The following is a 14,083-nucleotide window of genomic DNA, read 5'->3' as shown; positions in this document are numbered from 1 at the left end:
ACTGAGCTGTCTGTGTAGGAAGTAACTAATGACAATCATAGAGTTGTGGAGAGAGCAACGATGAACCTGGAATCCAGGTGGCTAGGCTACAATATTATATATGAAAGATATGTGCCAGCCTATTCAACATAAAAACATTAGCTACAAGTTTAAACTTCCGAAATTCTGCAGATTCTACTACCTAATTAGGAAGATCATTTCACAATCTGGCCATAGCTGGATTAAAACTTCTAGAATACAGTGAAGTGTTGAGTATTATGGCTCGTTTCACAGGAGAGGAGTTTTTTTTTTCGCACAGCATTATCCCCACGTAGCCTTGTAGTTTTTATAAGTCACTACAACGGAACCGCGCGGATTAGAAGTGCACACGGCTAATTCACTACCGCTCGGAAATTCTTCCGAGTGGACAGCATGTGAAGGCCCTCATTGGTCTTTATTGATTCCTAACCGGCGCTAACAAAACCGTATGACATAAAACTTTTGGGTGAAGCAAGTCTATGATGGAGGAGGCAAGACTCTTGGAAATAACTGTATATTTAGTACTACATAGAGGATGGTAGCCTACAGTCTGTGAAGATCTGAATGTAAAGGGAGGTCAGAATTATGGAAAATCTTATCTCCATCATATAATAAAGAGCAAGTATCTGGCTATATATAGTATATAATATATAAATACATACAAACGCACACACATGCACACACACACACACACACACACACATATATATATATATATATATATATATATATATATATACATATATATATATATATATATATATATATATATATATATATATATATATATATATATATATATATATATATATATATATATATATACAGTAAATATCTTTCTGGTCATGCTGAGCGGCATTGTCTCTCGATCTCCATCCCTAGGCTAGGCGAGAGAAAGAGTATCCATATCTTGGTGTAAATGTTACCCCGAGAGGTACACTCGGGAACCACAACTGCCGTGTTATAGTTAGGAAAGTGTTAGGGGATGGGAAGGGTTGAATCTTTGCCTGTGTGCTTATCTATTGAAATATTTAGCCATCATTTTTGACGGGTTACATGCAGAAGGAACTAACTGGATGACGGTGCCAGAGACTGATATCCAGATCAGGAATAAGAATTGATTTAATAGACTAAAAATAAAATTCTGGTCGATGACGATGGGACAAAGCAAAATAGAATGGCCATACTGCTCAAGAATGAAATGTCTGAAGATGTAATGAAGGTGGGACAAATAGATATAAAAAGATTAAGATGAATTGGAGAAATATGGTGATTTGTGTGTTTTTTTGTCTGCACGCCACAATCAGGAAGACCGGTAAAGGAAACCCCGGTGGTCGCCAGACTGAGGTTCGAGTCCTGCTCAAACTCATTAGTTCCTTTAGTGGCTGCAACTTCACTATCCTTGTGAGCTGAAAATGGGGATTTTGGGGGAGCCTATACGTCTACCTGGTGAGTCATCGGCAGCCATTGCCTGGCCCTCCCTGGTCCTAGCTTGGATGGAGAGTGTCTTTAGGTGCTGATCATATGTATATATGATCAGTCTCTTATTGTCCTGCTTACTATGGCAATGTCACTGTCCCTCACCTCTGTCAGTCTTGAGTGGCCTTTAAAGCCTTTAAACAGAAGTGCTACAGTCAAATGGGTTCTGATAAGGGAAGATCAAAATAGGCACATTACAACACAACTAATTTTTTTCGGTATTATGTAAAGATATAATGTAAGAGAAAGAAATAACAAAGAAGCTATTTTTAATTTTTTTCTGAAGTTGCAAATAAAAGTAGCAAAGCACAATATTCTAGAGGCACATAGAGTAGTTAATAACACAAAAATTGGATTACCTCAAACTAAAGGACTGCTTGGTGATACGGAAGAGGCTTGCTTAACACACATAGATTACTGAGAATTAATCTAAAACAATTGATTAAGACATGAAAAGGAATATCAGACTTTAATGCTCAGCCAAAGGAAGATTCCAAGAGAATTACGGATGAAAATTTTTTAGCAACTTCAATCCACCATTAGTATCTAACTAGATTTAAAACAATAATAATTTGTGAATTTTAGAGGAATTTTTCATTTTAAAAAATCGAGCTAGTTCTGCCTACTTTACTTTACTTAAAGGGCATTTTCCTGGTCTTATCACAAACGGAAAAGCTCTAGGCCTCGTAGAACCTACAAGATTTGTTAGTTTGTCGTATATATTTTTAGTACAGTATTTAGAGTCTCATACAATGTAATCCACATTAATGCTCAAATCCACGTTATCCTAACTTTTGTGAAAAGGAAAGTCTTCAACTTCTTGAAATCTTTATTATCATCGTTCCTTCGGACGTCTAATGGGAACTTGCTAAAGTTGCTATACAATTTTAGGGCCGCATATTTGAAAGCTGTAGACTAGAGCCTACAGTAAGAGGTACATCTTGGCTTCAATGCTTTAAACAATCTGTAACTATTCTCGTGTCGACACAATTTGTTGGTTGCATGATGTGTATCAATTATCTCATATATTTTTGGAAGTCTGTATCTGATAAGTTGATGAGTCATTGTATATATCTTAAAATCTCTATTAGCTTTAATAGGTAGCTAATGTAGTTCAATCAGCACAAAGATCCTTTCTCGCGGTGGATAACTATTATCAATCTGACTCCTCTGTTATATTTTTTTATTTTTTATTTGCACTTTTGGAAGGCTGTAATAGAGTTAAATTAGTCAATCCTGTTTCTTTAAGCTACAAAACATTCATCCAGATATTTCTTTACAAAGCCAATGGTTCTGAGGTGATATCAAGTGGTTCTTACTACATTATTCATTTGAGCACTGAGAGACAAAATTACCGTTCAGTGATACACCTATTGTAGGTCACAAACTCTACTGGATATCGGAACCAAGTCATCATTGATATTTATTTAGATGTCATCAAGGTTTGTTAAATTGATTTTTCCTTGCACTGTAAACTTGGTGCTATTTTCATTTAGTTTTAGTTGCTTAATTGTCATCCATTCGTTGACACTAATGAGAACGTGGTTTAGATTTTTAGTGGTAGGCTATCATCAATGTATTTTTATAGAATTAAAATTGTGTATTATCTACAAATAGCCTGAACTGCACTCCATGTCTATGTTGTACTTTTGATAGACCAATAGTATAGATACAAAATAAGATTGGGCCAAGTAGGGGTATACTTCCCTGGGGATATCCTTCTGCTTGGTGATAATGGTTCATGCGATGAGTAAGTATTTCCATTTCGTACCTAGTAGTCTTTTAGATACTCAAAAGTTTCATCTTCAAAACCACTTTATCGTAAATTATCAAGTAACAGTTCATACACAACTATGTAAAAAACCGCACTAAAATCAGATATAATCAGGATGCCATATTTGCAATTCTAGCATGAATGGTATGTGATAAGAAAATGCTAATCAAACTAAAGGTCAAGATCTATAGTACAGTAATAAGACCAGTGTTAGTATATGAGAGAACATAGATGAGAATAATGAGGTAGATTGTGGGAAAATTCTTGTTTGATAGATTATAAATGATGAAATAAGAAGAATGGCAGGTGTAGTAAAGATTACAGAGGTGATAAAGATTATCACAACTGAGATGGTGTGGGTACGTGTTGAGGATGGATGGTGGGGAGGAAGTGAGGAGGGCTTAGGAAGAATCTGTTAAGGGGAGAAGAACAAGAGGGAGGCAGAGAATTAGATGGCGAGATAAGATGAAGGATGATATGGAGAGAAGAGGTTTAGCGGAAGATGATACCTTTGATAAAAGGCATTGGAGAGGACGCAGCAACCAACTCCCTAATGTAGGGATAACGGTGTGACAGATCAATTCTAGCAGATCCGTAGAAAATAATTATGTGTGTGCTGACTGGTTGTACAGAAACTAACACTATAATTTACAAGTAACTATACGAGTAGTTTTATATACATTTATATACTACTTACTGATACAAAAAAATCTATTTCTAGGAGTAAATTGTATTAGGAATAAAAGTACTACATACCAAACTTTTTCAAGTCTAATCTATAACACTTCTTAAAAAGTAGCCAAAATTAATCTGGTAAATCACAAGCTTTTAATTCATGAAGTAAAGAAAAAGGTGATTGCATTTTGCATTTTGATAAAACGGGCATATTCTTTTTTGCAGGCCAGTATGTTTTTGTCACAACATACTGCATGTACTTTAGTACTTGTCAACCAGAACCAGATGGATCTTCGCTGGGTGTAAGATACGCCATAACGTATTTCCAAGAATTTCTTTTTTTGTGTTCTTTGTTAACCATGAGGATTAATTTAGTTTTCCTTTACGTTCTCCAGGACCAACTCTAAGCGCTGAAAACATAACCTTATATGGGCATAGCAATGGTCTAGCTCCATGATTGGTCGGCTCAGAGGGGCATCTCGCGCTAGACAGAGTGACGTCACGGCCCCGGACCTTGGCAGTGCATGGCTGTCCGCTGTGGTGTGAGCATCTCTGTGCTCAGCTTGCTGTGTTGACTGATGCGGTGATTTAGGAGTGTCTCTCCGTGTGTGAAGGACCAATCACACATTTGGCTTGATAACTAATCACTCGCAGGAGATTAACGGTACCACCTGTGAATGTTCTTTGAACTGAACTTGAAACAGAATTGGCGTTGGGAAAAGATGTAAGTCTATTATTTATTGTAATGAACCCTATTGCAATTCATGTAATCCTGTACCATTGCTGTATTTTCTTTATTGACTTGTATTTATGTATTATAATGAACCCTATTGCAATTAATGTAATCCTGTACCATTGCTGTATTTTCTTATTGACGAGCTGTTTTTTTTGTTTGCAGCTAAAACCTCGTCCGATATACAAGTTGTACTCTTCAATATATCTAATTATAAAAGACGTGAGTTTTCAAGACCTACACGCCAATAACTTAGAACTTTAGCCGAGAGAGTGAACCCCTCTCCGGTGTTCTACAGTTTTAGATCTTTACACAAAGTGGGTCTCAGATGACTGATTGTAACCTGACTATCAAGAAGTGAATCTTTCTCAGACGTTGACGCCGAGCTGGGAACATCGTCATCATGTCGGAGAGATCATTAAAATCAAGAACGTCATCCAAGAGCGACACAAGCGAGGTCCGCCGAAAGCTGTTAGAAGCGCAAGCTAACTTAGCCAAGGTTCAACTGAAGGCACGCTTAGAAGCGGAAGAACGTGCAGCCAAGAAGAAAGCTGAAGCTGATGAACTCGCTGCTCAGAGAGATGCCGAGGATCGGGCCGCTAGAGGGCTAGCGGACGCTGCATTGCTGGAGGCCGAGCTCGAGGTTCAGAGACAGCAACTTGAATACGAAATTAGATCGGAGGCAGGAGAGTCGCAATGTGGTTCGGAAGTGTCTTCACATGCCGGAAGCGTGAGAGTTCCCAGTGTAAAGGTCATGGAGACTGAACATGAGTCTAGGATCAATCAATGGAGGCTAAGTGTCGCCCACCACCACGAGAATGACCCAAGTGCTATGCGGACATTGGACCCTGTAGAACATACAAGAGGACCAGAATGCCATTCTACACCCATGGAAGTCCACTCACGGCCATTGGATCCCACCTCAACTCCTTTCGCACCATGACATGCCACATTTGAACCCTCTGTTACTAACCCCTTGTCCAACAACTCTCAAGTGCTTAAGGCACTCAAATGCACTCTTGCTAGCAGCAATGAGTTGGCGCGGACAACGCTGTTACCACCTACTAAACTTGAGCGCTTTGGAGGCGACTTCACCAAATTTAATTGGTTCAAGATGTCCTTCAAATGGCACATTGAGAACAATACCTCGGACCCCGAGCGCAGGCTGAACCACTTGTATCATATCCTAGATGGGCCTCCGAGAAACCTGGTTGAGCACTGCTTGCACCTGTCACCGACAATTGGGTACGATGAAGCTTGGAAGCAGCTGAGTGAATTCTACGGCAGAGAAGTCGATGCTACCGAAGCTTTTATTCGTCAGCTTCTCGAATGGAAGGAAATCCCAGCAGGTGATAGCGAAGGTTTAATGAACTACGCTTCTTACCTAAAGAAGGTGAAGGCAGCACTGGGTGCAAATTACACTAGAATTGAGCTGCAAGAAACTATGAGAAAGATAGTGGAAAAGCTCCCTCACCCTCTTCGGGTAAGATGGGTCTCTAAGTACCTGGAACACGAACACAAGCTTCCAGCCCTGATCACCTTTGTGGAGAGACAGGCACTGGTCGCTAAAGAATTGAAGTACTACGAGTGCGACCGTCGTCCATCCAAGGGCAAACCTGAGGACACGAGCAAGCCGATTAAAGCTAAAGCCTTGCCTGTTCACCACAGCTCTCCTTCCGACAATGGGATATATTGCGTATACTGCAAGAAAAATAAGCACGGAATTCAGTCGTGCCACCGATTCCAAAGCCTCAATTTGGATGACCGCTGGAATGCTGTGGTGGATGCCAAACTCTGCTTCAGATGCTTAAATGTCGCGCACAATCACGAAGCCTGTGAAGAAGAATCTACGTGTGGTAAGTGCGGCTTGGGGACGCATCACACGCTCTTGCACTATGTGAAGAAAACCCCTTCAAGGGACAGTACAAACTCCAAGAGAGCAACTGTGTACAAGACATCTGACAAACCTAAAGCGGAGGCCGTGACGACTAGCAATGCACCACCTGATAGAACTAACACCGAAACCGCTCTAGAGGCTGGGACTCCTGCGACGACGGGGCACGTACACGCCATGTCCACTGACCGACGACCTGATGGTCGTACAATGTTGAAGCTTATCCCAGTCATGGTGAACGGAACGTGCACTACGGTCGGCTTCATAGATGGAGGAGCCGCACCCACGCTAGCCGCAAGGAGCCTAATAGATCGGCTAGGTGTAACGGGAAGGCCTTGCAACCAGACCATGGTGACAGAGGCCGGTACGTTCGACTGCAAGGAAGTGGTCCAACTCACCCTTGGTAACATCAACGGAGGTGAGGAGGAAGAACGAGTAAAAGAAGTCTTTGTTACTGACAAAATTAATGTGTCGACGGACTACATAATGCCTTCGGACTGGCTGAAGAGATGGCCACACATGGCAGACGTAGAGCTGCAAAGCTTGCCAACTGACCACGAACAGGTCGAGCTAGTGATCGGGTTAGACACGACCCTGAATCGAGTCATTCTGGAGCAACGCCACGGCACTGCCAATGAGCCATCCGCCTACCTAACCAAGCTTGGTTGGGTGGCTTTCGGTCCTACTGGAGACCGGTCTGCATCGGAGGTCTCACCCGTGCATCATGTTCATCGAAAATTTGACCCTCAAGACTTGACAGAGGTACTGCAGAGTCATTTTAATAGAGATTTCTTCGAAAAGGAATCCCTCTCCAAATTGGAAGATTCCCTAGAGGATAAGAGATTCTTGGCCACCTTGAATAACACGACACAGCATCGACATGGAAAGTACGTGGCCAAGCTGCCATTCAAGGACTCTACTCCTCTACCTGATAATATGAATATGGCAATTCGACGAGCCCGAAGCTTGAAAAGAAGACTAGACAACGACGAAGCTTACAAGACATCCTACGTAGCTCAGATGGAGAAATATACTGATAAGGGCTACGCCGAAAGGGTTCCTGTAAGTCAGCTAGACAGGGAGGACGGGCGCGTATGGCTTATGCCGCACCACTCTGTCAGGCATCCTGTCAAACAGAAAGACCGAGTGGTCTTCGATCTGAAGGCAAGGCACCGAGGAACATCTCTCAACGAACATCTGATGCAAGGCCCCGACCTCACCAATAGCCTGACGGGTGTTCTCCTGCGTTTTAGAGAGGGTCAACATGCCATCACAGCAGACGTGCAGGAGATGTTCCATCAGGTGAAGGTACCTGAAGAGGACAGAGACTGCCTGAGGTACCTCTGGTGGCCAGAAGGTGTCACCAGCAAAGAACTGCAAGTCTTCAGAATGACGTCCCACGTTTTTGGCGCAAGATCATCGCCGAGCGTCGTTAACTTCTGCTTACGCAAAACGGCCTTGGACTTCGGAAGCATGTATAACGAAGAAGCTTCTAACTCTATACGTCGCAACTTCTACGTCGACAACCTCCTCAAGGCGATGGATGATGAGGAAGAATGCATTAAACTGACAAGAGATCTGATCAACCTGTGCAGGGATGGAGGTTTCCGTCTTAACCAATGGACCTCCAGCAGCAAGCAAATTCTAGCTGCGATCCCCAGAGAAGAACGAGACGACTCTGTGGCTGTCCTAGACTTGAATAAAGATGAGCTGCCAACTGAACGAGCCCTGGGGATCCATTGGAATATGAGCATAGACGTGTTCACATTCAGAATCGTCCTTAAAGACAAGCCTTTCAACCGACGTGGTGTGCTCTCTGTTGTTGCATCGATCTATGACCCCTTGGGCTACTTATCCCCCGTCACTTTGATCGCGAAGATCCTGTTGCAAGAAATGTGCCGAAGGAAGCTCTCGTGGGATGAGGAGATGTCTGCCGATGAACTTGTTCGATGGAAGACCTGGCTTGCGCAGTTGCCACAACTGGAAGAGTTCCAACTGCGAAGGTCCTTCATACCACCAGACTTCGGAGATGTTGACACCCTTCAGCTGCACCACTTTGCAGACGCAAGTCAGACAGGCTATGGTGTAGTCTCTTACTTGCGTGTAGTTGGTGTCAACGGAAAGATTCATTGCACTCTTGTCATAGGACGGGCGAGAGTCGCCCCTCTGAAAAGGACCACCATCCCTCGTCTTGAGCTGACGGCGGCTGCTATCGCTGCACAGATGGACTCAAAGCTGAAGACTGAGCTCGATCTGAAACTGGCCCCGTCAGTCTTCTGGACTGATAGCACGTCAGTACTGAAATATCTCAGAAATCCGACTGCGAGGTATCAGACCTTCGTGGACAATAGGGTCAATCTCATTAGGGATACATCCGACATTATGGCTTGGAGATACATCAATACTACTGCGAACCCAGCAGACCTTGCGTCACGTGGCCTCTCCGTCGCTGACTTCCTCCAATCATCTTTGTGGTTTTCAGGACCAGATTTCCTCAAGATGGACGAAACGCACTGGCCAACCATGCCCGAAGATGTTGTCAGAGGAGAGCTTGATCCAGACGCCGAAGTGAAGACTTCTCTCGTCTTCGATATAACGAAGAAAGAACCAACGTTCATTGAATCAATAGCGACAAGATTCTCCTCCTGGTTGAAGTTTGTCAGGACCGTCGCGTGGAAGACAAGATTTATCCGCCACATGCAGAAGGCTCGCCCATACAGCGGCGACTCACTCTCGAGTGCGGAGCTGCGTACCGCGGAGAATTTGATCTGGAGACTGACCCAAAGCCAAGAGTATGAAGAAGAGTTAAGCACCCTCTCGAAGAAGGGAAGATCGCTGAAGAGGTCTAGTAAATTAATCAAGCTGTGACCATTTCTCAAGGATGGATTGCTCCACGTTGGTGGTCGATTGCAGAAATCAACACTGGCAGATACGGCCAAGCATCCGATCATCCTACCCAGCAGTTCTCCGGCGGTCAAGCTTATGGTGAGAGCCACGCACGAATCCTGCGGCCATCGTGGCCAGAACCACCTGATGACCCAGTTGAGGACAAACTACTGGATCGTCCGCGGAAATGCGATCGTCAAGACTGTCATTCGAGAATGCTTGGTCTGTCGCAGACTAAGTCGTCGTCCTTTAGTTCAGGTGATGGCTGAACTGCCATCCGACCGGCTTTGTCCAGATGAACCCCCCTTTACTAACACTGGGTCGGACTGCTTCGGACCGTTCTTAGTGAAGCAAGGAAGGTCCACAGTGAAGCGTTGGGGCGCTATCTTTACATGCCTTACCTCGCGAGCAGTCCACCTGGAAGTGATCGATACAATGGAACAAGACTCCTTCGTCAACGCCATCAGGCGTTTCGTCGCTCGCAGGGGGCCTATCAAGAAAATGTGGTCCGACAACGGGACCAACATTGTGGCCACGGAACGAGAGCTAAGAGAAGCTCTCCAGCGCTTCAACGAAGGAGAAATCAGAGACACACTCTCGATCCGAGGCATAGAGTGGAACTTTCTTCCACCACATGCCTCACACTTTGGCGGAGTGTGGGAGCGTCTGATCAGGTCCGTCCGAAGAGCCCTCACAGCGGCCTGTCTCCAACAAGTCACGACTGATGAAACGCTTCGCACTCTGTTCTGCGAAGTGGAGGCTGTTGTTAATAGCCGACCTCTGACGAAGATCAACGACGACCTGAACTGCCCTGTCCTAACATGATCCTAACTTTGAAAGGGTCACCCGATCCCTTCACATCCACATGCAAGAAGGACATGTATGTGAAGAGGCGATGGAGACAGGCACAGTTCCTCGCTGACGAATTCTGGCGCAGCTGGATACAGGAGTATCTCCCCCTGCTTCAGGAGCGCCAGAAGTGGTCAGTCCCAAAGCGTGACATCAATGTCGGTGACGTCGTTCTAACGCTGGACGAGCGGCTTCCCCGAGGCAGCTGGCCTCTAGGGAAAGTCATGGAGGTCACTCGGAGCGCTGACGGTCGCGTACGTCAAGCTTTGATCAAGACTGAGAACGGCGAGTTCAGAAGGCCTGTGCAGAAACTGTGCCTTCTCTTGGAAAATGATAAAGGCGATGATATAAAGTGATGTATATGAGGTGTAATGAGCGTACGCCGAGCGCTGCTCGCTGCATTTTGTAAATTTTGAATTTTATTATTTGAGTTGAAAATATAGCAAGGTCATTTGAATGAAGTAACCCAAGTGATGCCGTATCTACGGAAATATTTAGCCCATGACCAAATAGGGGGCAGTGTAAGATACGCCATAACGTATTTCCAAGAATTTCTTTTTTTGTGTTCTTTGTTAACCATGAGGATTAATTTAGTTTTCCTTTACGTTCTCCAGGACCAACTCTAAGCGCTGAAAACATAACCTTATATGGGCATAGCAATGGTCTAGCTCCATGATTGGTCGGCTCAGAGGGGCATCTCGCGCTAGACAGAGTGACGTCACGGCCCCGGACCTTGGCAGTGCATGGCTGTCCGCTGTGGTGTGAGCATCTCTGTGCTCAGCTTGCTGTGTTGACTGATGCGGTGATTTAGGAGTGTCTCTCCGTGTGTGAAGGACCAATCACACATTTGGCTTGATAACTAATCACTCGCAGGAGATTAACGGTACCACCTGTGAATGTTCTTTGAACTGAACTTGAAACAGAATTGGCGTTGGGAAAAGATGTAAGTCTATTATTTATTGTAATGAACCCTATTGCAATTCATGTAATCCTGTACCATTGCTGTATTTTCTTTATTGACTTGTATTTATGTATTATAATGAACCCTATTGCAATTAATGTAATCCTGTACCATTGCTGTATTTTCTTATTGATGAGCTGTTTTTTTTGTTTGCAGCTAAAACCTCGTCCGATATACAAGTTGTACTCTTCAATATATCTAATTATAAAAGACGTGAGTTTTCAAGACCTACACGCCAATAACTTAGAACTTTAGCCGAGAGAGTGAACCCCTCTCCGGTGTTCTACACTGGGTGAATGGGTGTATGTAAACCTTGCTAAAACCAACACATATTTTGACTCATTGTAGCTTCCCAAATGGCAATTTAAAAGAGGCTTTTTGATACTATCAAAGGAAACATTATCAGCCCTCTAATAAAGAAAACAAAGAGGAAAAATTATCTCTCGAATATTTCCGTTAGAAAAAGACAAAAAAAGGATGATAAGATGGACACACTAGAAGGTATATCATTGTTTAGTGATTTATTAGAAAAGGCAAATTACATATTACAGAAACAGTTTCCCACTTTAAATAGGCATCAGGGTCCCACACTACCGTGATCTAGAAGACCACTGATTGGTCAAAATATTTCAGAGAGAGCAATGACCCCAAGTGTGCAAATACTTCACATAAGTAAATTCCATTGGGTCTGTGTAATTTAAACACAGTTTGGACAAGTTTATTTGTTAGACAGCCTCTATGGTTAAAGGAGCTTAAGCTCATCTTTGAAAATTCAGATTTTTCTGATTTATAACCAAGGTCAAATGAATAAGACAAGATTTTGTTATTGTCAAAGTCCAAAATCAGCTAAATTCTTGAGTGGAACGTTTATTATTATTATTATTATTGTTATTATTATTATTATTATTACTTACTAAGCTACAACCATAATTGAAAAAGCAGGATGCTATAAGCCCAAGGGTTCCAACAGGGAAAATAGCCCTGTGAGGAAAGGAAATAAGGAAATAAATAAATCACAAGAGAAGTAATTAACACTATTGTGACGAGGTAGGGAGAAGGTTGTGAACTCAAAGGCAGGATGCTATCAACTGAGTTGTTTATTAAGGAACACTCTCCTTTATATACAAAACCTCAAGGCAACAGGAAAATACATGTTCGAGAAAGTGACAATATTACAGAGGAAAACCAGACATGAATTTTCATGTTCGTTTTAGTGTGAGGGAAGAGCGAAGATACAAGCATAATATATACAAAAGGAATTATGTACAATTGTGTGACACACGGTTGGTACATGGCTCCCCCTCTAAAAATGACATAGTGAACATGTTAAATAGGTGCTGTGACGGAGCCGAGAGAGGGTTGTGAACTCAAAGGCAGGATGCAATCAACTGAGTTGTATTATTAAGAACACTCTCCTTTATATACAAAACCTCAAGGCAACAGGAAAATACATGTTCGAGAAATGACAATGTTACATGGCGACACATAGACATGTTTGTTCTGGTTCTTTTCAGTGCGAGGGAAGAGCGCAGATACAAGCATAATATATACAAAAGGAATTATGTACAATTGTGTGACACACGGTTGGTACAGTGCCCTGAATCGGTAGAGGTAGTAGTAAAAACTGCGCCGATTAGCGGCAGTGAGTGGCTGTAGCAGTGGTGGATGATGGTTGGCTGAGTTGCCGCTCCGGCTCGTCACGGGGTAGGCGAGTGTGTCCTACGGCATTCATAGGCGTGTGTGTCCTACGGCATTCATAGGCGTGTCCTACGGCATTCATAGGCGAGTGTGTCCTACGGCATTCATAGGCGTGTGTGTCCTACGGCATTCATAGGCGTGTGTCCTACGGCATACATAGGCGTGTCCTACGGCATTCATAGGCCTACGGCGTTCATAAGCGTGTATGTCCTACGGCATTCACATCAGCTTCGGTTGAAGTTGAATAGGTGTCCTCTTCGTCACGAGTGGAGTCGTTGATGGAGGTTTTGAAGGTCATGAAGTGGCTGTCCATAAGGGCACGAAGTAGGTTCACCTCACGAGGAAAGCTGTCTGCGGCAGGTTGCAGGCGAGTGATACTGGTCATTTTCTCGAGGGTGAGCGAAGCCCTTTGGTCCCCCAACGGTTGTTGAGAGAGCTGAAAAGGCGTTGCTATACGGGCGGCTGGCGACGGCGAGTACTGCTGCAGAAGGTATGCGTTGACGGCGTCATAGTAACGGTGAGAGGTGGAGGGGGGGGGGGGAGGCGGGAGGAGCGAGTCACTCCGGGGTCACCAATGTGACAAAGGAGGGAGAAGGTTGTGAACTCAAAGGCAGGATGCTATCAACTGAGTTGTTTATTAAGGAACACTCTCCTTTATATACAAAACCTCAAGGCAACAGGAAAATACATGTTCGAGAAAGTGACAATATTACAGAGGAAAACCAGACATGAATTTTCATGTTCGTTTTAGTGCGAGGGAAGAGCGAAGATACAAGCATAATATATACAAAAGGAATTATGTACAATTGTGTGACACACGGTTGGTACACTATAATAAAGTATTTTAAAACAGTAACAACATTAAAATAAATTTTTCATTTATAGACTATGAAAACTTGAAAAAATGAGGAAGAGAAATAAGATAGAATAGTGTACCCGAGTGTACCCTCAAGCAAGAGAACTCTAACCCAAGACATTGGAAGACCATGGTACAGAGGCTATAGCACTACCCAAGACTAGAGAACAGTGGTTTGATTTTGGAGTGTCATTCTCCTAGAAGAGCTCCTTACCATAGGCAAAGAGTCTATTCTACCCTTACCGAGAGGAAAGTAGTCA

General features: G+C 43.4%; 2 protein-coding genes across 2 annotated transcripts; both read left to right on the top strand.

Annotated features, from left to right (window-relative positions):
* Positions 1–5,793: 5,793 nt before the first annotated feature.
* LOC137618437 (uncharacterized) lies at positions 5,794–9,441 on the top strand. Its single transcript, XM_068348603.1, has one exon. It carries the CDS (start codon positions 5,794–5,796, stop codon positions 9,439–9,441), a length of 3,648 nt encoding a protein of 1,215 aa, XP_068204704.1.
* Positions 9,442–9,894: 453 nt separating this feature from the next.
* LOC137618436 (uncharacterized) lies at positions 9,895–10,284 on the top strand. The gene has a single exon (XM_068348602.1). The coding sequence runs from the start codon at positions 9,895–9,897 to the stop codon at positions 10,282–10,284; it is 390 nt and encodes a 129-aa protein (XP_068204703.1).
* The last annotated feature ends 3,799 nt before the right edge of the window (positions 10,285–14,083 follow it).

The sequence above is a fragment of the Palaemon carinicauda genome, chromosome 24 (genome assembly GCF_036898095.1).
Source record: "Palaemon carinicauda isolate YSFRI2023 chromosome 24, ASM3689809v2, whole genome shotgun sequence".
Taxonomy (NCBI): Eukaryota; Metazoa; Arthropoda; class Malacostraca; order Decapoda; family Palaemonidae; genus Palaemon; species Palaemon carinicauda.
The sequence above is the reverse complement of the archived record's forward strand: the minus strand, read 5'-3'. Positions and strand labels throughout refer to the sequence as shown.